The sequence below is a fragment of the Podospora pseudocomata genome (assembly GCF_035222375.1).
Source record: "Podospora pseudocomata strain CBS 415.72m chromosome 1 map unlocalized CBS415.72m_1, whole genome shotgun sequence".
NCBI lineage: Eukaryota > Fungi > Ascomycota > Sordariomycetes > Sordariales > Podosporaceae > Podospora > Podospora pseudocomata.
The window spans coordinates 6502611-6527769 of NW_026946363.1; the positions used below are offsets into that span (position 1 = coordinate 6502611).

General features: G+C 53.9%; 5 protein-coding genes across 5 annotated transcripts; 4 read left to right on the top strand and 1 right to left on the bottom strand.

Annotated features, from left to right (window-relative positions):
* The first annotated feature begins 2208 nt into the window (after window positions 1-2208).
* Window positions 2209-6640, top strand: QC762_121150 (uncharacterized protein). Its single transcript, XM_062886551.1, is given in 6 exon segments — window positions 2209-2288; window positions 2356-3749; window positions 3808-5112; window positions 5172-5635; window positions 5644-6469; window positions 6533-6640. Coding segments are annotated over 3 exon segments (1821 nt in total). The 5' UTR covers window positions 2209-2288; window positions 2356-3305; the 3' UTR covers window positions 5244-5635; window positions 5644-6469; window positions 6533-6640.
* A 1389-nt stretch (window positions 6641-8029) lies between these two features.
* On the top strand, window positions 8030-10192 carry QC762_0021440 (uncharacterized protein; the record flags this gene model as incomplete). Its single annotated transcript, XM_062883079.1, has 1 exon — window positions 8030-10192. One exon carries the CDS (start codon window positions 8030-8032, stop codon window positions 10190-10192), a length of 2163 nt encoding a protein of 720 aa, XP_062749647.1.
* A 605-nt stretch (window positions 10193-10797) lies between these two features.
* TAD2 (tRNA(adenine34) deaminase) lies at window positions 10798-14039 on the top strand. The gene is made up of 3 exons (XM_062886552.1): window positions 10798-12344; window positions 12790-13627; window positions 13685-14039. Exons 1-3 carry the CDS (start codon window positions 11493-11495, stop codon window positions 13906-13908), a joined length of 1914 nt encoding a protein of 637 aa, XP_062749648.1. The 5' UTR covers window positions 10798-11492; the 3' UTR covers window positions 13909-14039.
* A 1354-nt stretch (window positions 14040-15393) lies between these two features.
* Window positions 15394-19459, top strand: QC762_121180 (uncharacterized protein). The gene is made up of 3 exons (XM_062886553.1): window positions 15394-17269; window positions 17345-17643; window positions 17744-19459. Exons 1-3 carry the CDS (start codon window positions 17189-17191, stop codon window positions 19140-19142), a joined length of 1779 nt encoding a protein of 592 aa, XP_062749649.1. The 5' UTR covers window positions 15394-17188; the 3' UTR covers window positions 19143-19459.
* Window positions 19460-21958: 2499 nt separating this feature from the next.
* QC762_121200 (uncharacterized protein) lies at window positions 21959-25089 on the bottom strand. Its single transcript, XM_062886554.1, has 3 exons — window positions 23880-25089; window positions 23130-23319; window positions 21959-23047 (listed from the first exon to the last, which is right to left on the bottom strand). Exons 1-3 carry the CDS (start codon window positions 24094-24096, stop codon window positions 22252-22254), a joined length of 1203 nt encoding a protein of 400 aa, XP_062749650.1. The 5' UTR covers window positions 24097-25089; the 3' UTR covers window positions 21959-22251.
* Window positions 25090-25159: the final 70 nt, after the last annotated feature.

Sequence of the window (25159 nt, forward strand, 5' to 3'; positions counted from 1 at the left end):
CTTCCATTGGATCAGATATATGGGGACTTTCTCGACACGCCTGCAGTAATCCCCACCCAACAATGTCACATAAGGGCCTCAGAGATCGGTTCCTCACTTTCTTTCCTACCCACTCAGTCCCCGGCAGTACCTCGTGGTTACTCTTTGTGGGAATTTGCTCGGACTAACTCATGGACCACCCGGGCCTGTAACTCCTCCAAAACAGAACCCCGAGATTTCTCCCCAACCGGATGCCGTCCCGTCTAGTTTCCATATTGCCATCCACATGACTCAGCCGCATGTGGTATCGAACGCACAATACGACGCGGATACGGTGGGAGAGCGGGCTGTTCAGCAAACCCTTTCTGCCCCTTGCCAAGGAAGAGAGACAAGAGAAAGACACGAACAGTACGGCATCTTTGCACTTGTGCCACGCCCTCACTGTCACCAGCTTGTCTCGTTGTAAAAGGTCGAGTGACCATGATTTCACACACCACCACCACCACCACCACCACCACCAAGCATCACAACCGGCGGCAGATCACTTACAGACACGTTGCTGGCGTTTTCTAGACCGGATCCACTCGCCCAAGGCACGTCTTGGAGGGAGAATAGAACCTGGGAAGACTACTACGACAATGTACAGCGGCATACGTATATACCTAGACACGTATGCCTTACACGACCGCAAGGCCCAACCCAACTACGGTACTCGCCTGTTCTCATACACCTTTTCCTTGGGTACGATAGGTAGCTGATCACCCATCAGCCGCACCTCAACAATTGGAGAAGGAAAGACATACGATCTATCCAGTTTCCAGTTTTTGGTAGGCATTCTCTTGGGCCTTCCTTCCTCCCCTCCCCCCCCCTTCCCCCCCCCTCCACACACACACCCACAACTGGACGATGGCCACCTGCGAGCCAAGACAAAGCTCGTACAAAAATACAACATCAAAAGTTCAATTGGAGATTCTCATTGGGGCACGCAAAAAACAACAACAAAAAAAAAAAAGACCCGAATGGGAGGGCCGGACGGGGGGGCTGGGGCCCAATGAGAAATTGGAAAACAACGAGGGAGGGCTTATGAAAGATTTCCATATTTTATTACAACCCGGAAAAATAAGGCCGAGCGAATGAGGTTGTAAAATGGGCAAGGTGGTACAAGGCACAGACAGAGGGGTTGGGGGGTTGGGGGGGGAGGGGGAAGGGAAGGGGTTTAGACAAAATAAAAACGGCCGAAAAGATATCTTTTCTTATGCATGCTGGGGAATTGCGGATGGGATGGGGGTAGGGGGGGAGGATAGGCAACGCATGGTGGTTTGGTAGCAGATGCGAGGGAATGACGAAGCAAAGTGACGGGAGAGATGGGTGTGAGAGATGGGTGTGAGAGATGGGTGTGAGCGATGGGTGTGAGAGATGGGATGAACCAGACAGAACCAAGAACTTGTTTGACGCACGTCGGGATCAAAATCTTTCTCTCAAACAACCTTGTAGGGCTGAATAGAAAGATGAGACCTGGTGAGTGGAGTGGTTCCACAGAATGGAAGTGTGGAACAGGGCAGAGGGAAAGCATCAGCGCTAAGCCGTGTGGGGATTAGAAGATGTTTGATGACTTCCTAGAAGGGCAGTTAGATCACAAGATGTTTTGGAGATGGGAGTCGATTCGATCGGGCGAGAGGAACGGGGGGGATTGTGATGGGATTACCAAGACTTACGATCGTGGGCTATTACTAGAGCATCAGAAGATGGATGCGGTCATCGTGGCATTCATTCTGAGAGGGGAAAGCGTCGGGGAGCGAGCTGTGCTGTGCGATGGTTGAACGAGAGTTGGAAGTTGAATGGAAATTCCATTTGAGTTTAGCGTTCCCGAACGCCACTTGGTTGTCGGCCGCCAATGGACACAATGGACAGCAGCCTCGCCTTAGTGCAAAAAACATGGGCTGTCTACGCCTCTCTCCTAATTGCATTAGGCCAGTAACACACTTACACAGCACGAACAAAGTGCGGGGGCATCTCCCCCCCATCTCCAGCTTCTCCTCACCACTTGTCAATTCCCGTCATTTGCCCGGCTCTCGTGGTGCGCGAACTACTCCCCACACAGAGCAGCCCGAAACACTCGTCCGCAACACCCAAAGAAGCACTTTCCCTTGCGGCCCTGTCTGGCGGTGAAGAAGAAAGCCGTCGTACGCTCTCACGGCTCCCTCCTCCACGTTCCGGCTCGCCGAGTCTCCGCACAATACAACGGCTACGCCCTTGGGAAGCAGTCGCTTTCAACGGTTTTGGCCCGGGGGGATGATGCGGCGTTTCTGGTCTTGTGTTCCCAGTCACCCCCCCCACCCCGCTCCCCCTTGGCTTACGTGTTGGTTGGAGCCTCAGCTTGTCGCTCTTCCTGTTGGCCTTTAATCACCATTGAACGCCGCACGTCTACCTTCACACACCCGGCTCGCCATGGTCCCCTGCCATTACCTAGCTGCTCCGAGTGAGCACAGCGGATGGAGGCGGGTTGGAATGGGTGTGGATGGTGGATTACCTGCGGTGTGGATTATGGTTTTGGGTTGCACTCACTCCATGTCACTAGACACCCCCATCTCCCACCTCGCCGCCCATCGCCCCGTCAGTCTGTCAGCTCTGGGGAACGTTCGTCTGCCATCACGTTCGTGAATCGGAAGGGGAAGGGGGGGCAGAAGCCTCGCATGGGTGGGGGAGGGGGTCACCGCTCGGACTCAACGGCGCCGTACACTACACACCTCTCAACCATCGAGAACAGCGGTAGGTACGTGATGGGAGTGTGCCATGCTTCCTTTTCTAGGTTGATCACACGAAAGCCCAGAGAAGTCTCTTGCTTGCTTGGTTCGTCAACATCCTTGCTCAAGCATGGATGATATTTAGTTCCGTTAGGTCCCGACTGCTCGGGTCGCCTTCTTTTGTTCGGCATGTTGATCTCAGCGCGCTGTTGCCAGAGCAGAATCAGGCTGTGTGTGCCTTGGGGTGTGGTCTGCCTTGTCTTGCTGGCAGCTACAAGATTCACACCAGCCCGCCGCTTCTTTTTTGACTCTTGCCTACCCCGGGGTTTTTGTTTCTCTGCCCTCCATCATCTGTCTTTGTGACCTTTGCAACTGGTTGCGGGGGTGGTGATCGATCCAACCTACAACGTTGTCGTCCGCTATTCTCATTTGTTGCCCCTTTCTTTTGTCATACTATATCGATCCAACTTTCCTCCTTTTGCTCGTTGGGTGCTACCTGATACCACAGCCTTGCCTCACCGTTTTCACGCCCTCGGCTCGGAGTCCGTCACCTTGCCTGCTTCCCCGCCGACAGCTTTCTCGATGTCCCGGCCGCAAAAACGCAAGCTCGCCTCCGGCGTGTCTGAACCTAGGCCGAAGCGATTCTCGTGGCGAGGCAAGGGTCCAGTCCCTCGGCCTACCCCAAGCGAGGAGACCCAGGCGCTCTACGATATCTGGCAGCAGGCCGAGCGTGAAGTGAACCTGGCAGACCTGCGGAGGTTGAACGAGCCACCGACCTTTGTCGGCCATGACGAGTTTCTCCTCTCACCCTCGCAAGCAACTTCGAGATCTCGTTCCCCTTCCTGCGCCAGCACCACTCACTCGGTCACAAAGGCGATGAATGGTGTCGACCTCAACCAACAAGGATCGATGTCCAAAAAGAAACGGGCCACGCGTACCAAACCGCTGAGCAAGCCTGCCAAGGCCAAAGCAGCGTTCATACGAAAGCTGGGAGCTTGTGAGGACTGCAGGAAACGACGTGTCGGGGTAAGATTGCTCCACCTTTGTCTGCGTCACTTGGGTTGCCTCTAACCTGGCCTTGCAGTGCACTCGCGAACACTGGGATCTTCATCTCTTCGAGGAAGCATGGAGGGTCAAATACGGACCGTTGCCCGAGGAGGAGGATATCAAGCCTACTCCGCTACCCGAATTAGGCGTGGAATATTTCAAGACCGAGTTCCAACTCACCCGGATTCTAACCCCCGAGGTTGCCACCGCACCAACGCCTCCAGACCCGAGCAACCGGTACCAGGCTCGGTTCAGTGAACTGGATGACCTTGCCGGTGTTGGAGGGCAGGTCGTCTCCGCTGCTGGCGCGCCGCTGGGACCGGTCGATGAGGAGATTGACATCGACAATATGCTGCAGACATTGCAGCATGAGGACCACGAGGAGCTGCCGCTCATCCCTGTCGAGTTTACCGACTTCTTTGACACCGACTTCGATCTGGACTTTGGCGGCGTCGACATTTTTCAACCAGCCCCCGAGACGAGCTTCAACCCCGAGCCCGCAGACGATACCTGGCTTGGAGACACAGATTATCAGTGTGTGCCTGTAGGCAAACAGACCTACAACTTTGTCGGACAGCTGCAGTTTGAATGTCTCGGAGCCTCTGCCGCCGAGCATGACGGTGTGGAATTCCCTTGTGCGCAACACTTCAACACGTTAGACTTGCTCCTCGAGCACTTCTACAGCGCGCATTATGTCTTTGAGAATCACGAGGAGAGAGGAAGGTGCCTGAGCTGCTTGCTCGACTGGGATCTTACCAGCGCCGAGGAGTTAACCGAGCCTTGCAAGCAGTGTGGCCAGGGCCGGCACGAGAAGTGGTACTGGGGATTCATCAGCAAGGGCACACCGCCGAGCTTGACTTCGGGGACCACGTCTGTGAGGGTCGCCAGCCAAGACGGATACGGCTACGGGATGCAGCAGGGAGGGTCGCCGTTTGGGAACCAGTCGACCGATCTCTACGGACACGGCGGCGGGGGTGGGTATGACTTTGGTGGAGGATTCCTCTTTGGGGACTATGGGGACGGGCGCAATCAGTACTACAAGGCGGCCCAGCACCTGACGAAGCAGCCGTACAAACCCACGATCAACAGAGGCAGCAAAGCGATGCCGGCTTTTGGGTCTAATCCGGCTTCCTCTATCTTCGTTGGATTCTCCCTTCTTTCGGTCATCGCCACACGCCTGTATTTGGCCATCGGAGCTCCTTATCAGCCAGCCTCTTCCTTGACGGTGTCGAGCCTAAGTTGGTGGGCGGCTTTCGTCCCAGAGTTGTCGGTTGCTTGCATCGCTGCCGGGTTGGTAGCGATGTGGCTGTTTCGACATGTTGTTCAGTATCGGGAGGATTCGGTATGTCCTTGCCCCTTCTTGTGTCTGGTTGCCGTGATGATTGCTAATGTAAATGACAGTTGTATGCTGCCCTGAGTATAGCCAGAGCGGAGGCTCTCGAGGGTTCCGTGAGAGCTGCAGTTGCTGCTTAAAAGACTTTGGGTGCGTTTTTCTTCTGTCTGGGCTTACACGGTAGATTACTATGACGCAAGTCAGAATTTAGGTTTTGGTTTTTGGATACCTCTCCCACGCTTCTTGTGTTTCCTATCCCCTTCCTTTCCTTTACTCGACACATGGTGACTCGAGTGTCGGGTGGTGGTGGTTTCGATACTTTCGGCCATTTCATTTCTTCCTAATTCTCGTTGCAAAGTTTCTTTCCCTGTACTGGCTTCTTAATGTCATGGAACCATCGGAGGACAACTGGCGGTTTTGGAGGAGGAAAATGTGTATTCAGCGACATTGGGTGGAATACTGGTTTTTGTACTGTCGAGTCATTGGTGATGAGGTAGGTGACGAGGTGATGAAGTGATGATGAGGTGATGAGGTGATGAGGTGACGAGTTGCCGAGACGCTTCCGACTTCTTTTTCTTGGAGAACACATGGAGTATGACGGGCGAGATGACTTTACCACCCTACCCTTATATATATACCTCTTTCTTCTCAACCTTTGTCGGCGCCTACACGGATGTTTCCAATTCTACCTCGCATTTCTGCTCCTATCAATATCGCATCATGCCTACTGCCTACAGATCGTTTCATGCCAGTAACTCCAAGTATGGGTAAATTCCGCCTGTCACATTGGCTTAATCGAAAGAGAGCGAGGCTTGTTTGTGTGACCTTGCAGGAGTAGCGGTTGGGATCGAAAGCTTGAACACCGCCACGCAGCTGCGAGATTGCATTGGACACGAACCGACAGCCGGCAGAAAGACGGTGGAAGGTGCATGACAACCACCTCATCGGTTTAAAGTGCGGGGAAGGGAAAGAGTCATCGAGCTGGAGATGTGAGATAGGTTTGTTGACCTTGATGGCGCCTTTGAGAACGCAAGTTTATCGGGTTTGTGAAGAGGGAAAAGGGGAAAGGAGGAGGAGCAGTGAAAAGAGAGCAAAGGGGGCTGTTTCTTGGCGGGTGTGTTTTCGGCCGGCTGGGCTGGGCTGGGCTGGCCATCTCCACACCCCCCCACATGTCGAGAGAGAGGGTCTGTGAGGTCGTCTTCAAACCTTTGTGGGGAGAGCCTCAATTGACGATGGGCTTCGGAGTCTAGCGGCAAAGCATAGAGTAGAGGCTTCAAAAAGTCTATTGGGAATGAGGCAGCCCAGGTGATCGGCCTGAGGCATCCGCTCACGAGAACTCCTGGGCCATTGTCTTGACGAGGTGGAGGTGATTGATGAACCTCAATTGAAGATTACTGATGGACCCCTAACAACACGGTGGAAACGGCAGGCTCGCTAGAAAAAAAGATCTTTGCAGATAGTGGGCATCTCAAAGAACAACAACAACAACTACAACCACAACCACAACCACAACCACAACCACACCGCAACCGCAACCATGATGGTGGTTACGTCGTTGGATCGATGAAGCGTGCCACTACGCAAACTCTCCTTGTTAATGGGGATATCTCCCCTTGACTCATCCGTCGCATCCAACCAATGGAGACGGAATGAAATGAATGCCGGTTGGAGAAGGTGTGAGAGTTGGATAGTGGAAGGATACGGCCTCCTGGGGAAGTGGTGCAGAGGCGGGTCCGCACCATTCCGTGTGAAGGCTCGCCGTGAAGTGCAACCATGCAAGCCACCCCAGTACGGGAGATGGTACCAGGTGGGAGAGGAATATTTTGTAGAACTTGGAGGATTGGAATTGAGGACGGGGTGGTGAGGACGGGGGAGATATAAGAGGGATGGGGGCCGGAGTGGTTTCACGGTAGATTGTAGTGACGATGCTAGGTTTCAAAAGACCTTTTCAGATGTTGAAAGAAGCTTTTGGGGGGGTTTTGCCACTGTGAAGGTTCACCATGGTCATCTGGTGATGCTCCCGCAAAGATGAAGCTGGGACAGAAAAAAGATCGGAAACCAAGTATATGGCCCCACTCCAAGATTGAACCACGCTAGTCCTAATTCGACTCGCCGAAATACTGGGGGATCAACCTTCGCTGCGCCTTGATGACTGGTCTGGTTCACGCAACCTTGTTGTTGGAATTCAAGCAGTGAAATATCGGTCTGACTCCTTCGGACGGAAGCTCTTGTCTTTTCTCTTCTTTTTTTTTCTCTCTCTACCGGTACCTGAAGGCTCGAAATAGTGTTGTTCAATTGCTTCCCAGCACTTTTTTTGCACTTGCACTTTGCACTGCCCGTCGCGGATACGCTTCACAGTCAGTTCAAACAAACCTTGCCAACAGGCAGCCGGAACTTGATCCCCCTGTCGTCTTTTGCTCTCTTGTTGCTTGCACCACACACATACACACACACACACTCACACACACACACACACATCCACTCCCACAGTTTTTGTGTGTGTGCCACCAACTCAACTTTGCCATTACCAAAGAGTTGCCTCCTGCCGATAGTTGTCTCTGTTTAGAGAAGCCACACACCAATCAACCAGGGCTTCACAATTCCCATCACACGGATTGTAAGCACCAATATCCGCAACCAAGTTGGCAACACACAGACCTCAGCTTCAAGTCCACCATCACCCCCTTTGGACGAAAACATCTTCCATCCCACACCACCACCACCACCACCACCACCACCACCACCATCACCACGACACCCACACTTCGAAATCACATCACAGTTGATCCCGACATCACACCTTGTCAAACACGCTGGTAACCAATCCCAGCCCGAGACTCCTGACATATCTCCACACCAGCCTGCATCCTCAACTCGTCACGGGGTTGCGTTTGACACAGTACGTACAACGCAACCGTTCAACGCGATGGCCAACATGGCCCAGAACGGCTCGGCCGGGACAGCCTTCCATGGCTTCTCGGTCTACCAGCCGGCTCTAGGGGCGGCCCTCCAGTGGCTGCCCCAGGTCGGAACCCCTGAGCTCGATGCGATGATCCACGCTTTCCTTCCAGGCCCTGCGTCCATCAAGGACAAGAGAGCGCACGTCTCGATGGACTTCTTCGAGTATGCTCGCCAGACCGGAGAGACCATCAAGTTCTACCCTGTCCCCGCCACCTCCTCCTTCTCCCCTGCCGTCACCGCCTCCCCCGTCGGCTCCGCCATCTACGACTCCGGCTATGCGTCCGGCTACGACACTTCCCCCGTCACCTCTGACCAGAGCTGGGCTCAGTCGCCTGTCTCCTTTGCTCGCGTCGCCTCCTTTGAGGAGTTCACTCCTGCCTCCACCTCCAAGAAGGCCACTGCTTCCCGCCAGCACACCATTGACTTCTCCAGCCACCCGGGAATGCGGATCATGACCAAGGACGGCAGGGACGTCACCAACTCGGCTTCTCGCGGATGCAAGACCAAGGAGCAGCGCGACCATGCTCACCTGATGAGAATCATCAAGGCATGCGATGCCTGCCGCAAGAAGAAGGTCCGCTGCGACCCTAGCCATAGGAAGCGCTCTGCTTCTCAAGCCTCCACTTCCCCATCCGAGCAGAAGAAGTCTGCAAAGAAGGCCAGGAAGTCCGAGCAGCAGCCTTCTGTGCCAACTGACCAGCTCGTTGCCAACGCTTTCGCCGCGGCGCCCGAGACCACCACCTCCCTCCCGGTAGCGTTCGATGCTGACCTGGAGAACCTCTGGAACGACTTCATTGTCGAGCAAGACCCTGTCGTTCTCCCTACCGACTTCACCTTCAACGACCCTCTCTTCGACGCTTTCACCGACTCCCAGAGCTTCTACAACCCCAGCTCTGGCTCTTCTTCCGCCACTTCGCCTTCGCAAGTATTCACTCCTTTCACTCCGGCACCCGCCACCGCCTCGCCCGCCACTCTCCTTGTGGATGCACCGGAGAACCTTCTTCCTTACATGAACCCTGGCGTCGACCTTGGAACCAGCTATGTCGACTTCAACCTCTACTCACCCGCGTCCAGCTACTATGATGAGGACCCCATCTTCCAGCAGACTGATGTTGGCAGCCGACACGTTGCCGCCTCGTCCAGCGCCGAATACAGTGGCCCGTCCTATCAACAACAGCAGCAGGTTCACCCCGGCTCAAGCCACAACCTGGTCCTAGCGGATCAGAACAGCTCTGATTATTACTACGAATCTGAGCGCCACTCTGAGCCGGTACTACATGTTCCTGAGGCCCTACGCGCAGACCACCGCTCCTCCTCCGCCGCCGGCACTGAGGTCTACCTGCAAGCAGTTCAACAGACCTTATACACCGGCCAGGATGACAGCACGGTTGCCCACGACGTCCAGTCGTCGGTTAGTCCGAGCACATCCACCGGAGCCAGGAGGGTAAGTTCACCATCACCATCACCATCACCATCACCCTCACCGGCACCCCTGCTGCGCACGACTGCGATGAACACGGGCACTGTTCTCCAGTCAGGCGTACCTGGGCACTCTGTCGCCATAACACCGATTGCCACCACAACAAGCACGGCTGCCATCGATGGCCGATGCTGTGTGGAGGAAATCGTGGGTGGCAGCTGCGGCGGCGTATCTGCCGACCTTGGAATTCAACCAAAGTCTGGCAAACAAAGCCGTGTCAAGCAGTGCTTCGATGGGGTAATGGCGGTATTGGCGACGATGATGGTCGCAAACTCCCCGACACGACGTCAACCTGCCGTGAAGGACGCTGCCCAGGAAGGCTTCCAGCCGTCCATGGCGCGTCTTTCTCAGCTTGTCGTGCTCGGTCTTGTTTCGATACTCTGCGCGTCTTATGGGACGCATCCTGGGGGTCAAGTCGACAGCCTCGCCAACATACTGAGCATCATGACTCTATCTTTGGGCTACATAGCACTGTGGTGTTGTGGAGTCCCGGGGACGACCTCGGTCGCCTCGAAACGCTTGCAAATACCAATGGCCAAGATCCAGGCCCTCGGCTCTGCCTCTCAGGGGGTTCAGTCGAGGGCATCTCAACGGGGGAGAACACTCCTCCGATCAATTGGCTACGCCAGATCATCCATCATGGTGTAGTACCATGGGTGGTCTGGTGGATGTTGTTGCAGGTGTGGGAAAAAAAGATATGAGGATGTAGTGATGTTTTTGCATGTTGACATTAGCGAGCGCATTTGTTTGGTTTGGCATATGATACCCAGGGTTTGGTTTTACAACGGATTTCGGAACATGTCGGTCGTTCATTTCCTCGACGTCGTTTGGGAATGGATGGCTAGGTGGACTGTGGAGATGCCTCGTACTGATGATGGGAGCGATGCTTTGTTTTCTGCTATTAGCATGATTGCTATTTCGCTGGATTCCGTTCGGGATAGTGTTAGCTAGTACCAGGGAGTGTTTGCTCTTTTTTTCTTTTTCAGACTTGACAATAGAGGCCCCTCTGCAGGCCATCGAAATTAAAAACGAAAAAAAAAAAAAAAAAAAAAAAATTCATAGGTTCCTTTGCTGTGATGTGATGTGACATGTTGGGAGAAAGTTATTCATCTTTAAAGAATGACCAGAAAAAAACAAGATGAGACAGACTTGGGAGAGTAGACATATTTCGAGACAGACTTGGGAGAGTAGACATATTTCGAGACAGACTTGGGAGAGTAGACATATTTCGAGACAGACTTGGGAGAGTAGACATGTCCAAGCCTGTCTCAAGGCATCATCTGGTGAAAAGGAGACAGTGGCCTTCTGGATGTCAACAGAAGCAAACAGCAGTGGTCCGTATGGGTATGCAACAAAGCGAGCCTTTATGCAAACGAACATTGGGAAAGAAACCGTGGCGTGCATGTACCGGGGTACCTGGCGAGCACAGTAGGTCCAGTCATTTTCTTGCCGCGACCCACAGGAAATTGCTGCACAAGGAACACACAAAGTGGGCCCGAGATGTTGTTCACTCGGTTTTCACTCCTCATCATGTCTGGCCCCTGTCTGACCATTCCATGTTCCCATACTGTTTTTTCCAGCCTGTATGAGGCGGAAAGCCCTCAAGTGACGCCAACTGCCCTCCAGACAAGGGGGTTTCTTTCTACCTGGGCCGATCCCGGGACCCCAAACCATCGCATCTCAAGCTTCTAAAGGAAGGAGAGAAGGAAGGCGAGAAAACTCCAAACGCATCCTGCGAGTGCATCGTTCCTCTCAAAGAATAGCCCTTGCCGGCTCCTCAGCATTAGTACCTACTCACCAGCACACCGTCGTTTACCGGAAACACCTTCCTGTTTCCCTGACATTCTGGTCTTTCAAGGCGGGTGTGTGCTAGGCCAGGCCAGGCCAGGCCGTGACTGCAAACCTGTCTTGTGAATAGAAAAAAGGGCCCACGTATCCGAGAGCAAAAATGGCAGTCACTCTGTTCCAAGCCCTTTCGGCCACTGGCCTCAAAGCCTTTGCCTTTTTGCAGGCTCTCCTATGGTTCCCCGCCGGTGTCTTTCGACAGGCACTCGCACTTCTTTCAGCAGCGACATCCTCCCCCCACCGGCCGGGCTCGCCAACTCTTCCCCGTACCTCTGCTCCTGCTGCCGGCTCTCTTGGAAATTGCAACAACACTGCCGACAACGACCAAGCCGACCTTCATGCCAACCAAGATAGCGACGCCGACAACACCGACTTGACAATGGCTGGGGACACCTCCTCTGCCTCCTCGCGGCAGCAGCAGATGTTGTCGAAGAATGCACCTCTCCCCAAGGTCGTCCCGGCCATGCCAAGGTTCGGCCCGGCCTCGTTGAAGGAGAATGCCCCTGCGGCTTCTGCTGCCAACCCTGCCGTTACGACCAACAATTCGACCGACGAGGTTGCCAACGGCGTTTCCCGCCTGAGCCTCCAGGAGAGTGCTGCTGCAAGCAATCGTGTTCTTTCGGCTTCGGATGGAAATGCTGGTGCTGGCTCGACTGCCGCTCCCGCCGAGAATGGCGGCACTGCGGCTTTGAGCAAGGGAAATTTTGTTCAGTCCAACGGCGCTCTACCTGACATCTTCGGCGGCGACGAGGCGCTGGCCACTCAGGAGGTGACCCGCGCTCCTGCTGTCCCGTTGACTCACAGCATCTCGCAGACTAGTAAGCTGAAGGAGATGCCGCCGCCTACGATTCAACTCGGTGACGAGACGCTGCGCATTCTGGAGAAGGAAGAGACACCTGAGCAGGCTGCTGAGAGGGCTGTTCACAGTGGGTTCATGAGGGAGGCGTTGGATATGGTAGGTTTCAAATCCCCCCCCTTTTTTTTTTTTTTTTTTTTTTTTTCGTCTTTTGTTTCCACCCAAGAGGTGGTTGTTGAGAGTTTGTGAGCTATGGTCAGATGAAATTCCAGGCATACGGACAGTTGGACATCAGCCCCGACTTGTTGGATTGGCTCTCTACTCGCAGGCACCTGTTGTCCCCTCCCCCTGCCACCAACCTCTCGTTTTGGAAAGATGGATTTCCGGAATGAGATATGTTAGGCTGCTTTTTTTTTTGGTTTCATTTACACAAGGCTTCGGGATGCCCTCCATTAGTCTGGTTACACGACTTTTGGCTCGCATCAGACTTGCTGCTGTCGGCTGCATCGGTCTTCGGCATGTCCTACCTTGACACGCTCAGCCTCTTCACTGACCCGTATCACCGACATGGCTTGACCATCGCTTGCTAACATGTCCACCGCAGGCCCGACTTGCCCTCCGAACAAACGAAACACCGGTTGGCTGCGTGCTCGTGCACAACGGACGTGTCATCGCCCGGGGCATGAACGCAACCAATGTCAGCCGTAACGGCACCCGTCACGCCGAGCTCATGGCCATTTGTGCCCTGTTGTCCTTCGCATCCGAGGCCGACACCGAACCTGCCCGTCCTGTCAAGGCCATCGTCCCTCTCGGCGACAAGACCAACTCCCAGCAGCCGGAAGTCGGCGAGGAAGATGCTCTCTGGGGTGACGTTGACCCCCGTGATGGGCATCTCTTTCCTTACGGCCAGAAACTTCACCCGGCTCCGCGTGTTGATCCCTCGGTCATCCAGGAATCCATTCTCTACGTCACGGTTGAACCCTGCGTCATGTGCGCGAGCCTGCTGAGGCAGCTCAAGATCAAGAAGGTTTATTTTGGAGCGGTCAACGACAAGTTCGGTGGGACGGGGGGTGTTTTCCGGATCCACAAGAACTCGCCTCACTCGATGGCGAGCGCGCCGCCTTCGCCCGCGCCGAGGAATGGGAAGGGACTTGCGAGACCGGTGCTGGAGCGGAGGCCGGTGTCGAGTGCCGATGTCACGACCGACGCGGCGAAGGCTGGAGGAGCGCCTGTGATGGCAGGACAAGAAAGTCGGGAGGTTTTGAGTCCTGACGAAGAGGTGAAGGGGGGTCCGGACAATAGTGTGCTCGACCCGATTGACACGTCGCATTTGCCGGGGGACGGGGGCAATGTCGAGCGTGGGTATGAGGCCGAGGGGGGGTGGGGGAGGGATGAGGCTGTCACGCTGCTGAGGCAGTTTTATGTGCAGGAGAATAATCGAGGTATGTTTTCTCTGGGGAGGACCGCAAAGAGGGTTGATGCTGACAGGGACAAAACAGCTCCTGTCCCGAGAAAGAAGGAAGGCAGGGCTGCGAGGTTGGCGGCTATGATGGAGAGGGATGGTCATGCTGGGGGACCTATGATCGACCCCAACTCTACGGCTCCTCCGCCAGGTGACTGCAATGGTGGGGCTGAGACGCCCGAAGCTGTTGGGACGCCGATCATGGAGACTTGTCCTCTGGCTGAGGATGAGAATAAGGAGAATGAGGTTATCACGGCTTGAGGGGTTGTGATGATAGCATGAATTGACGGGAGTGTGGGTGCAGTGTAAGAATATGCGAGGGAGGACGGATTGCATCACTTTGGAGTTTAAAAATGAAAATCATCATGAGGGCATTTGGTATTTGGGGACGGGACAGGAAGGTGTTGGGTGGATAGGAACATTGGGGGGAGGGAAGCATTTTCACACATGGTTATTTGTTTGTTTGTTTGTTTGTGTGTTTGTTTGTTGGTGCTGACCTTTAGATTAGCCAAGCACTCGCAGATATCCCTAGATTTATTTCTGCCTCACGGCTTGTTGGGAATGCATTGGGGTTTTGAGATGATGGTTCTGTGTTGACCCAAAGATGTTTTGAAGCGACCGTCCTTCCCTTGCCTTTGCAAATACATATGTCTGAGGTAGGGGTTAGTGGCTGTCATGGTTTGAGTTTTGGAGTTGTGATACTTGGTGATAATCGAGGACTCGTGGTCACGAGCCTGGCTGCCCACACTTGGAGGAGATGAAGTTGAAGCAACCCCAGTTCACACCCACATGATCCAAACCGTGACCACTTTCATGTTCAGGTAACCAACCAGACGGGAAGGAAATCAATGTATTCCCCATCCTCTCCAACCAGCTAGCTGCCCCCCCTTTACCAAGATGGTTGCAAGGCCTGCATTGCATATATGTAGGCAAACACGGTAGTTTTTTTTTTTTTTTCGACCTGAGCTGGTTTTGAGCTGGCGAATGAGAGGTTGAGCCTTATCAGCTCGGGGAGCCCCAGACAAGCAAACCCCTCCTCTTAGGATTTGGGGGGACCCTTTTCTTTCGATTTGGGAATGCAGGAGGAGCTTTGGTTTTGCATGTCAGAATTGTGGATAGGAAAATCGCCGAGGGGCAAGACATTTTATATATATATATATATATATATATATATATATATATATGTGTGTGTGTGTGTGTGTGTGTCGGATCCCCGTCGTTCGGGTTTTTCACTTCTCCTCAAGAGTTTGGGGGGGGGAGGATTTGGTTCCCCGTGTCCAAAGCAACAGACAGACTGTGTGGGAAGAAGCTCTTAACCGATCAGGGGTTGGTTTCGAGTTTTGATAGCTGATCGCGCACTCGCAGGACGTCAAATGTCAAAGAGAGCTGAGCCTGGCTGTGTCTGTCTGTCTGTCTGTCTGTCTGTCTATATCCCACGCCATCCTCATCGAGGCACAGGACCGGGAAGTGAGATGCAACAGGGAGCCAGCCCCGGGACATTTGGGGGTTGGGGGTTGGGGGGGGGCACAAGCCGCTGTAGATCCTTGGCGGTTGATAGGAGGTCAGCGAAGGGCGAATGGGAGGGGGCCGGTTTTGGGTGTCGTATCTCGCCGACGGCCCTGGCTTGTGACTTGTGTGGAATTTGATATCAATCTTTATCAAAGATCGATCATGTTGAACGACAAACAAACAATCTTTGGGGGGGAGGGGGAGGGAGAGGTTGTTTTTTTCCCCCGTTGTACGACTCGAAGGAAAGCGAAGATCTCGGCATTGTGTTTTGAACGCAGGTCTCGGCATTGAGAGTTTGTGCTCCGCCCCGGTGGAAAGCGGGAATTCCGGGAAAAAGAAGGCCGGGTGGTCCCGGTTTGCTGGTTGACGGCCGGGATGGATTGCCCGGTTGGTCGGGGCCAGCAGCACGTGTTGGGAAGAATAAACGGTGGTTCTGTATTCGACCGGTCGAGAACATGTTATGGGCATGAGATGAAATGGGTTTAAGAGTTTGGGTGGTCAAATACGGCAGCAGCCGGTGATAAGGTTGTGGTGAGATGGTGAGATGGTGAGATGGTGAGATAGATGGTGGGGGGGGGGGGGGCCAGCTCCGGAGGAGGAGCGAGAAACTCGGGACCCCAGGTGTGGAAATCGTTGGGTCGTTGGGACAATGGTTGGCTTCAGAGTGACAGTTCTGCAGCTCCGTCTCTCTCCCCGCAATGTCATCACAATATAAGGGCTGTCTTGTCGCATTCCTCATTCAATGTCAAACCACTTCTGCATCTGATGATGGCCCAAAAGGAAGAAGACATGCAAGAGAAGCTTTGGAGCTCTTGGCCCACCCGCTAGGTCCCGTTTTAGGACGCTCGCCCGGCCGAGGCACCGTTTATCTTGGCCGCCGCCTCCCCAAACAAAGATAGGCTTTCCCCGCTTTCAACTTCTGGCACTACCGCACATCAGGAATGAGGCCAGACAGGATCAGGCCGTTCATCCGTCTTTCGTAGGGGTCATTGCCACCCAATGACGGACGGCCTGTTACTTGATAGGAAAACTTAATTGTATTCCTAGAGTGCTCCCGGATCGGATGACCGTGTTCGTAGCGCCGCCGTCATCGCAAAAGTCTCAAGAGATGTGTGGTGGGTGTCAGAGATGGAAAAGATCTCGAAAGAAAAAAAAAAACCATAGCGGGTGGAGACGGCCGGCTTTTACACGGTGGATATCGCCGCCGTCACACAACTTCGCACCGCTTCGGAAGCCTCCTTTTTCTCTTTTTCTTTTTTTTCTCTCTTCTTTTCTCGCGCAACACCACAGGAGACACAGAAACCAGCCTCTTGGGGGCTGATTCACTCCGAATCCAAAAGGACTGGGCAATGGGAGTGGGGGAACAGCTACTGGAAAGATACGGTACCACCCACACCTGCGGGCGGAAGCTGCATGTTCGCATGGCATTGGCGCCGCCGTCACCAGTCCTGCATCTCATCCCCACTACGCCAAGCCTATCGAGACATCATGTTCCATGTTTCCCAGGCAAGCTCGCCCCGGTGAGGGTGGCGGGACCTGAGCCGTGATGCGAAGCGAGTGAGATGGATGGATGGACAACCCTCCAAGTTGCCCTAGTTTCCCCAGAGATAAGGGATTTTTTTTCTTTCTGGGAAATACTTAGCGTGTACAGCCTGCATTCAGGGTCCCCGTTTTCGCAGAAAAATGATAAAAAGATGAATCGCCGCTCCCGATCCCTCGATGCCTCCTCGTGCCTCCTCGAGCTCTTCTTTTGCAGCAGAAGCAGCACGAGAGCTTCGGCCCCTGACGGTGATCTTCGACCTTGACGTCGCCAGCCACAGCCTCCCCCATCAGGCTGACCCTTAGGAAAAAGCTTGTTTCTCCCTTTCGGCCCCTTACTCATCAAGCCCAAAGAAGACTCCACCACACAGGATAGTTTTTTGAAGCTCCCGTCACTCCCCACCACCATCGTCGAGACCGTCAGCTGCTCGCCCCAAGCCGAAGACCCTTATCCAACACCACACCCCGACTCACCTGCAGAGAACCGGACATCATGGGTTGGAAAGACAACATCAACCAACGGGTTGCCGCCAGCTCGGTTGGCTACTGGTTTCAGTTGGAAGGATCTGGACATGTGAGCCATCTCCGATGAGAGGGAGCAAGAGAGCAAGAAAGACGCAGAGTTCTTACAAGCAATGTCAATAAACAGCCCAAGGAAAGAAAGGGGTCCCAGTTCCTCACCGAGTTCCGTGCCGGCCTTGCGACGTTCTTCGCCATGGCCTACATCATCGCCGTCAACGCCAACATCGTTGCCGACAGCGGCGGTACTTGCGTCTGCTCCAACGGACCCAACAGTGCAGATCCCTACTGCAAGATCACCAACACCTCCTCACCTCTGTTCAACCTTGATTACCAGCTCTGCAAGACCGAGATCAAGAAGGACTTGATCACTGCCACTGCTGCTACTTCTGCCATGGGAACCTTTTTCATGGGTCTTCTCGCCAACTTGTATGTTTTTTTTTGTTTTTGTTTTTTATATACCCAGCCAAAGATATAGGGGGGTGATGTATGGAAGACTGACTGACTTCGTTCTTTGCGCAACCAACAGGCCAGTCGGTATTGCTCCTGGTATGGGTTTGAACGCCTACTTTGCCTACACCGTCGTCGGTTTCAACGGCGAAAACAGTGTTCCCTTCCAAACCGCTCTCACGGCTATCTTCATTGAAGGATTCATCTTCTTCGCTCTCGCTCTCCTCGGCATGCGCCAATGGCTCGCTCGCGCCATCCCTCGCTGCATCAAGCTCGCCACCTCTGTCGGTATCGGTCTGTTCTTGACAATCATCGGTTTGACTTACGCTCAAGGTATCGGTCTCGTCCTGCCCGGACAGGCCGTGCCCATTCAGCTTGCCGGCTGTCTCGAGTCTGACATTGCCGACGGCAAATGCCCCGACGGCGTCAAGATGCGCAGCCCCATGATGTGGATCGGCATCTTCTGCGGCGGTGTCTTCACAGCTATGCTCATGCTCTACCGCGTCAAGGGCGCCATCATCGCCGGTATCATTCTCGTGTCCATCATCTCCTGGCCCCGTGGCACCCCCGTCACCTACTTCCCCTACACCGAACTCGGCACCAACAACTTCAACTTCTTCAAGAAGGTTGTTGACTTTCACCCTATCCAGAACGTGCTGAACGTGGTCGACTTCAACATCTCGGGTGCGGACGGCGGCGCTTTTGGCCTCGCCCTCATCACGTTCTTGTACGTCGACATCCTGGACACCACGGGTACGTTGTATTCGATGGCTCGTTACGCCAGCCTCGTCGACCCCGTCACCCAGGACTTTGAGGGCTCCACCATCGCTTACATGGTCGACTCGATCACCATTGTCATCGGCGCCATCTTGGGCACCCCTCCCGTCACCGCCTTTGTCGAGTCCGGCGCCGGTATCGGAGAAGGCGGCAAGACCGGTCTCACGGCCATGTGGACAGGCCTCTGCTTCTTCATCTCCATCTTTTTCGCCCCCATCTTTGCGTCCATCCCGCCCTGGGCCACCGGCTGCGTGCTCGTCCTTGTCGGGTCCATGATGGTGCAAGCCGTTGTGGACATCAACTGGAAGTACATTGGTGACGCCGTGCCGGCCTTCATCTGCATCGCCATCATGCCCTTCACCTACTCCATCGCTGACGGTTTGATCGCGGGCATCTGCCTGTATATCCTGATCAACTCGCTTGTTTGGATCATCGCCAAGGCCTCCGGCGGCAGGATTGTGCCCCCCAACTTTGAGGAGAAGGAGCCCTGGAGCTGGAGCCAGACTGGTGGTGTCATCCCTCCCTGGATGAAGAGGTTGGCGAGCGGCAAGAAGGATTTTTGGAGAAAGGAGCATGAGATTCCCGGCAGCCCTGCTTCCACCGAGGGGGTGACGGAGAAGATTGAGGGCAAGGATGCTGGTGGGAGTGATAAGGGGGTGAATGATGTGGTGGGCGAGGGCAAGCCTGAGAAGGTTGCGTAAACCGCGTTGGGTGTTGCGTTGGATTTTTAATTTCCTGTTGAATCATCATGGAGAGTGTTTGGAATACGGTGGGTTACTATATTGGTTTTTAATGGATGGGGTGGATTACCATGTCGACATGAGGAAAGGGTTTTTGAGCTTGATACCCCTGGATGCAATGAGAAAAGTTTGGAATGATGAAGCATTGGAAATCTGCTGTCCGGCTGTCGTTCATCAGACGAACATATTTTGAGCTGTTTGCTGTTGGCGTCCGTGCGTTTCCATGACAGCCAGGAACGCGGTGGTTGTTTGTCCAGCTAGTCAAATATATAACGTGATCCACCATTGACCCGCGCACCCCATTGACCCGCGCACTTTTCTATCGCAACACGACCTCCAAAGGCAATTGCTCCATCACACCACAAAACACTATGTCTGTGCAAACCCAAGAAGCCAGAATCATCCTTGCCATCGAGGCTATCCATACGAGCAAAAATATGTCTCGCCGACGTGCAGCCAAGATCTACAACGTCCCTGAAACAACCCTCCGCGACAGAATGAACGGAATCACCCCTAAAGCCGATAGCTATCACGGCCGTTCGAATTTAACGAAGATCGAAGAGGAGGTAATTGTTCAATATATACTCGACCGAGATTCGCGAGGGTTTTCGCCCCGGATTGTCGACGTGGGTGATATGGCCAATCTCCTGCTTCGGAAACGCGGTGCGCGACAGGTCGGAAAGAACTGGCCAGACCGCTTCGTTGCACGACGTCCAGAGTTAAAGACGCGTTTTAATCGCGTCTATGACTATCAAAGAGGCCTCTGTGAAGATCCCGCAATTATTGAGCCATGGTTCCGACTGGTTGCCAACATGCGTGCGAAATACGGTATCCTCGACTGCGACATCTATAACTTCGACGAAACCGGCTTTATGATGGGCATGATACGTCCAGGGATGGTGGTTACGCGCCCGATCGGGTCGGTAAACCAAAGGCTATTCAGCCGGGTAATCGGGAATGGGCGACAGCGATTTGCACTGTCGCTGGCGACGGGTATGTGGTGCCGCCTTTCTTGGTGGTGAAGGGCCGTTTCCACCTCGCCAGCTGGTACTCCGAACATCAGATACCTGACGACTGGGCCGTCGCAACAACAACCAACGGATGGACAGATAATAAGACTGCTCTGGAATGGCTGCAGCATTTTGATGAGCACACTAAACACCGTCGGAGGGGTGTATATCGGATGCTGGTGCTCGACGGCCATGAGAGCCATGTTAACGCCGAATTCGAGGACTATTGCAAGGAGAATAACATTGTCACCATTTGTCTGCCTTCCCATTCCTCGCATCTTACCCAGCCTCTCGATGTGGGTTGTTATAGCGTCCTAAAGAAGATGTACGGTGCTGAAATCGAGCACTTCATCAAAGCCCGGATCACGCATATCACGAAGCCCGAGTTCTTCCTTGCGTTCAAAGCCGCCTTCAGCCGGACTTTCACCCAAGAAAACGTTCTCGGGGGTTTCGGGGTCTGGACTTATCCCCTACGACCCGCAGGCCGTCCTTTCGAAGCTAGATGTCAAGTTGCGGACACCAATCCCCCCTGGGACCCCTGATGGGCCACCAACACCTTGGGCCTTTAAGACGCCCAAGACTACCAACGAAGCCCTCTCGCAGTCTACCCTTATTGAAGCTCGGATTGCAAGACATCAGTCGAGCTCTCCGACTCCGATTTTAGCTGCTGTTGATCAGCTTTCGAAAGGAATACAGGTATTTTCCCATCGGGTGACCCTTTACAAGCCGAGGTACGGACACTTCAAGAGGCCAACGAAGCACTTTCCAAGCGTCGGAGGGTTAAACGGACGCATCTCCAAGACGGAGGTGCTATTAGTGGAAGCCAGGCCAGGGAGATAATGGCAGAGAAGGGTGTGGTTGAGGAGGGAGGGCATGTCGAGGAGGAAAATGAAGGGTCGTCAAAGAGGCGTCGGACGGGTTCGCGGCTCTGTGGCATCTGCCGCAAGGCTGGCCACAATGCAAGGACATGCCCAGAGGCTGGAGAAATACATAGTTCAAGCGATTCTGAGTAGTTTCAATTGATTGCATTGGTTTTTGGTGGACCTCTGGCAGTTTGGAATGATGATGTCTAGAAAAGTGCGCGGGTCAATGGGGTGCGCGGGTCAATGGTGGATCACGTTATATTACCTGACTTTATAAAGTTTGCTTGCCTTTTCTCGACACCCGAAGCCGGCGTTTGATGGAGCCTCTTTCCCGGTGTGTATGGCGATCCAAAAGCAAAATTGATGATCTGGCTCTTGGATGTCGATGAAGTGGTGAAGCCTCGAATGGGGAAAATGTTTTGCTTTTATTTTTTTTTTTATATTTTTATTATTTTTTTTTTTTTGTAAAAGATCGTTGTCGTCGTCCAGTTGGGCAATTGAGAGTTGAGTTGAGGGATGGGAAACCTCCCGACCAACCACGACTTTCCTCACGTGCTCTGTACTTTTGCCCTTAATAAACCCAGACCGTTTGACTCGAGATATTCTGCTTTGGTGTCAAGGGGAGATATAAATCATTTCCTCCCCGCGTCTTCGAAACACCCCCCGGGTAAACAAACAGGAACAGTATCACCCATTTTTTTTTTAAAAAAAAAATGGATGCTGCTCTTCATAGGAAGAGGTCTACCTGTAGCAAGTTCCGCACCAGGGGGTTTTGTTTGTGTGTGAAGGAGTTGGAAGACTTAGCAATTGGGTTGATCCCACACAACAAATCACTGCACGTACATCATGATATCGTTGCCACCAAAACGCCAAGTACTAGCCAGTAGAGCATATTCTCATAACCCCCTACCAAAAAGAAATCTATGTAACGTCCAAATGAGTATACGCCCCTATCCTGCCTGTTTCCGTCTCAGTCCCGCCGTTGCCGCGGCCGCGCGCTCTATTGTTCTCTGTGAAGGGGGGTATCAATGATGTGAAACAAAAAAAAAAAAAAAAACAACCAGAAAATCCCTTTTTTCCGTTTGTGCCCTTTTTTTTTTGGTGTTACCGGCGATGTGCAAAGTGATGATGATGCATAGCAGTGTCCAGAACCAATAAATGAAATAAGCCAAAAGCTATGCGATGGAAAACGGATGTTTAAACAGATAGAGCGCCTGGTGAAGAATGCGAGTTGTTCCGTCTCGCCTCGTCGTCACGCATAGCCTTTTCCAGCTCGGCGGCTTGACGCTCGGCATCGGCACCTGTCATGGGTCGACCGAGTGTCAGGTAACCGCCGTCCTCGCCCTCCAGGGACATTGGTGTGACGGGTCCGGGACTGCCGAGTGGCGCCAGACGAGGGGATTTCGGCTTCGTCTTCAACTGATGGACACCGAAGAACCCATCAGGCCCTCCGATGGCTGCTGGAAGAGCAGCACTGTTAGCTACCACTGACCTCGCAGCCATCGTGGCCTGCGCAACCATGTCACGCTGGTATTGCTGGATACGGCGTTTGACTTCAGAGCCGGATCGGGCATGCCCTTGTTCCCGACGCAGCTTTTGCCCCTGAGACTCGTGGCCAGCCGAGGAAGCGGGCTTTGTCGGTGTCGAGGGCCGCTGCTGCTGGGAACTCTTGCCGTGGCGTCTCTCCCAGTTCGTGGGGTAGTATTTTCCAAGAGGTAACGCAATGCCATCGTGGTGGCCCATTGGGATATACGACGTTGCGGGGGTGTGAGCAGTGAGCGCAGTTGTTCTCGAGCGCTCAGAAAAGGGGAAGTGACCAGTTTCGTTTCTGATCGAGGTGCTCATGCTCATGGACAAGGGGCTCGCCGCCCGATTGGTCGTGGACTCGGCAGCCTTTTGCCAGGAGTATTGTCTGGCCATGTCGGCGTCGTTGTGGAATGGATGGGGAATAGTGACCCGGGATTGGGGATCTTCGTGGAGAGGGAAGTATCCTCTGTATTGAATGAGCGTTCAAGTCGGCACACGATTGGCCCGGTGATGGCCAGACTGACTTGAAGTTCAGGGGATCTGCTTACCCAGGGATATCACCTCGTCCTGACAAAGGGGCCGGGGGAAGCGAAGCGTCCACACCCGTAACAGTATCGTGTCTGCGAAATGATGGAATCTCGATGGCAATTGGCCTGCTTTTGCTGCTCGAACTTCCTTGGGGTGTGTCGACTGATGGACCTGCCACATCGGCGGAGAAACGGGCCTCGGAGTTGATATCTATACAGGCAAGTAGTCAGCATGATGCAAGTGATCTCGTGGCTGGTGAGTGACAAAGCTTGACTGGAATGCTATGTATGACGCAGTGGGGGGCATGGAACAACCATTGCAACATCAACGGGGGTTTCAATGGAGACGGCTCGGGAGCCGCCGAAGCTGGCCGCTCCGGCTTTAGGCCTGTAGCGGGACGCCCGGTCCACTGCAGAAAGTCTATTGCCCCCCAACAAGACGGCCAAAAGAACCAGGAGGGGTTAAGCGTTGACGCAACCGCTTCAGCACCGATGCAACCGACGCATGTCTCACTGGAGAGTAGCGTTTGACGGCACCCACGCCGCTGTGAATGCAAGCCACGCCATCCGAAGCCGCCCAGTCAGAGATGTTGACTGTGCACCCTGGATCTGCTCGGCATTCCAGCATCATGGATCGAGGGGAAATTGGGAATTCGACCCAAGGAGAGGGTATGGGCTGTGTTGGGGTTGGATAGCTGCTGGCCGTTCACTTGTCGGGTGAAAAATGTCGAGGTAGTCAATGGAGGACAACGCGAGCTAAGGTATACGTACCGGCAGTCTGGTCAAGGGAAGCCGTGAAGTTGGATGTAACACTTCGAGTTGGCGGGTTCTCGGAAGCTGGCGAGAAGGCAAACTGATCTTCGGAGCTCGATGATGCGCGAGAGCAATGGGATGCTTCTGACGAGTCTGAGTAGGTTCGTCGATGCATGGCCTGCCGCCTCAGCTGTAGAGGCAGCCTCCACGACCGGTCTGTCACAGATCGCTTCATGGCGATGGATGTTGAGAGTGAACTCTGCTGGAGATTGGTGTCGTCGATCGTTCGAGATAGAGGGTCAAGTTTGAACTATTTGAGGGGCTGTGTGATGATAACACCCGGAGACAGTTTGTTAGCAAAAGAGATTCTGACTTTTCTGCTGCCACACACGTTCATCCGACGTCAAAGATCAGATAAGAAATTGAAGATATCTCTGATGCAAGACGTGTAGGTGTGGAGAGAGCCCTGCCCTGTGGGTGAAACGTCCAGGGTTGCGGAGCGTCTCCTGCCTCAGAACCTCCACTGACAGGAAGGTTCGACCGGTCCCGTCCACACGCTCAACATCTCGAAATGTTCCACAGGGTCCAAACTTTCTCCTTGCAGTCCGCATGACAGGTTGGATGACGCCCGTCACCCACGGTTCGGTCATACAGATGTCCCGCCACTCGCCTGTGTAAGTCAAGCCAAACCCACTTACCTGTGTCCAGTGAGCTAATCAATGTGCGCTGCTGGCAGGTTCTCCGTGGATACACAACCCGAGCATAAATGTGCGTCAGAAGTTCGAGAAAACAAGGTGTCAGAGTGGGTGGTCAATATCGGGTCGGTCGCAGTCGGTGACGTTCGGGCTTGCGGTCGGTAAAGGAGGTGGGTTGCCGAAGAGGAGGTGGATTCGACGACGACAACGGTTCGAGGATGATTACAAGCAAGTGAACAGTCTGGGAACTGCCTTGTTGTGATGTCGACCTAACCGTCTGAGTTCAAGGTCATGTGTGTGTCAAGCTGGCCTGCTGGCAACCCTCGATACAAACACCCCTCGCCTCGGGTCGACAACACCAAACTGAGAAGCGCAGCGAAGAGAAAGAAGTGCCAGAGAGCCGCATGGAATTTATGGTGGGGGTTAGGTGAAGCTTCGACCTGGTGTATCCCGCTGATACTGGCGGTTCGCTTAGACGGACGAGGGACGGTTGAAGTTGCATGGCAGGGAAAGGGATAATGTGGGACGACGCGAAACCGCAACCCAAGAAAGTTGAAGCCGCCTGGGAACACGGCTGCATTCATATCTCTTTCCAAGAAGCCC

Coding starts and splice junctions, on each gene's coding strand:
- QC762_121180 (XM_062886553.1), top strand. CDS start 17,189: ATGGGTTGGAAAGACAACATCAACCAACGGGTTGCCGCCAGCTCGGTT. Junction 17,270..17,344: donor AGTTGGAAGGATCTGGACAT/GTGAGCCATCTC, acceptor GTCAATAAACAG/CCCAAGGAAAGAAAGGGGTC. Junction 17,644..17,743: donor ATGGGTCTTCTCGCCAACTT/GTATGTTTTTTT, acceptor CGCAACCAACAG/GCCAGTCGGTATTGCTCCTG.
- TAD2 (XM_062886552.1), top strand. CDS start 11,493: ATGGCAGTCACTCTGTTCCAAGCCCTTTCGGCCACTGGCCTCAAAGCC. Junction 12,345..12,789: donor TGAGGGAGGCGTTGGATATG/GTAGGTTTCAAA, acceptor TGTCCACCGCAG/GCCCGACTTGCCCTCCGAAC. Junction 13,628..13,684: donor TGTGCAGGAGAATAATCGAG/GTATGTTTTCTC, acceptor GGGACAAAACAG/CTCCTGTCCCGAGAAAGAAG.
- QC762_121200 (XM_062886554.1), bottom strand. CDS start 24,096: ATGAAGCGATCTGTGACAGACCGGTCGTGGAGGCTGCCTCTACAGCTG. Junction 23,320..23,879: donor TTCCCTTGACCAGACTGCCG/GTACGTATACCT, acceptor TTGCCTGTATAG/ATATCAACTCCGAGGCCCGT. Junction 23,048..23,129: donor GGACGAGGTGATATCCCTGG/GTAAGCAGATCC, acceptor CATTCAATACAG/AGGATACTTCCCTCTCCACG.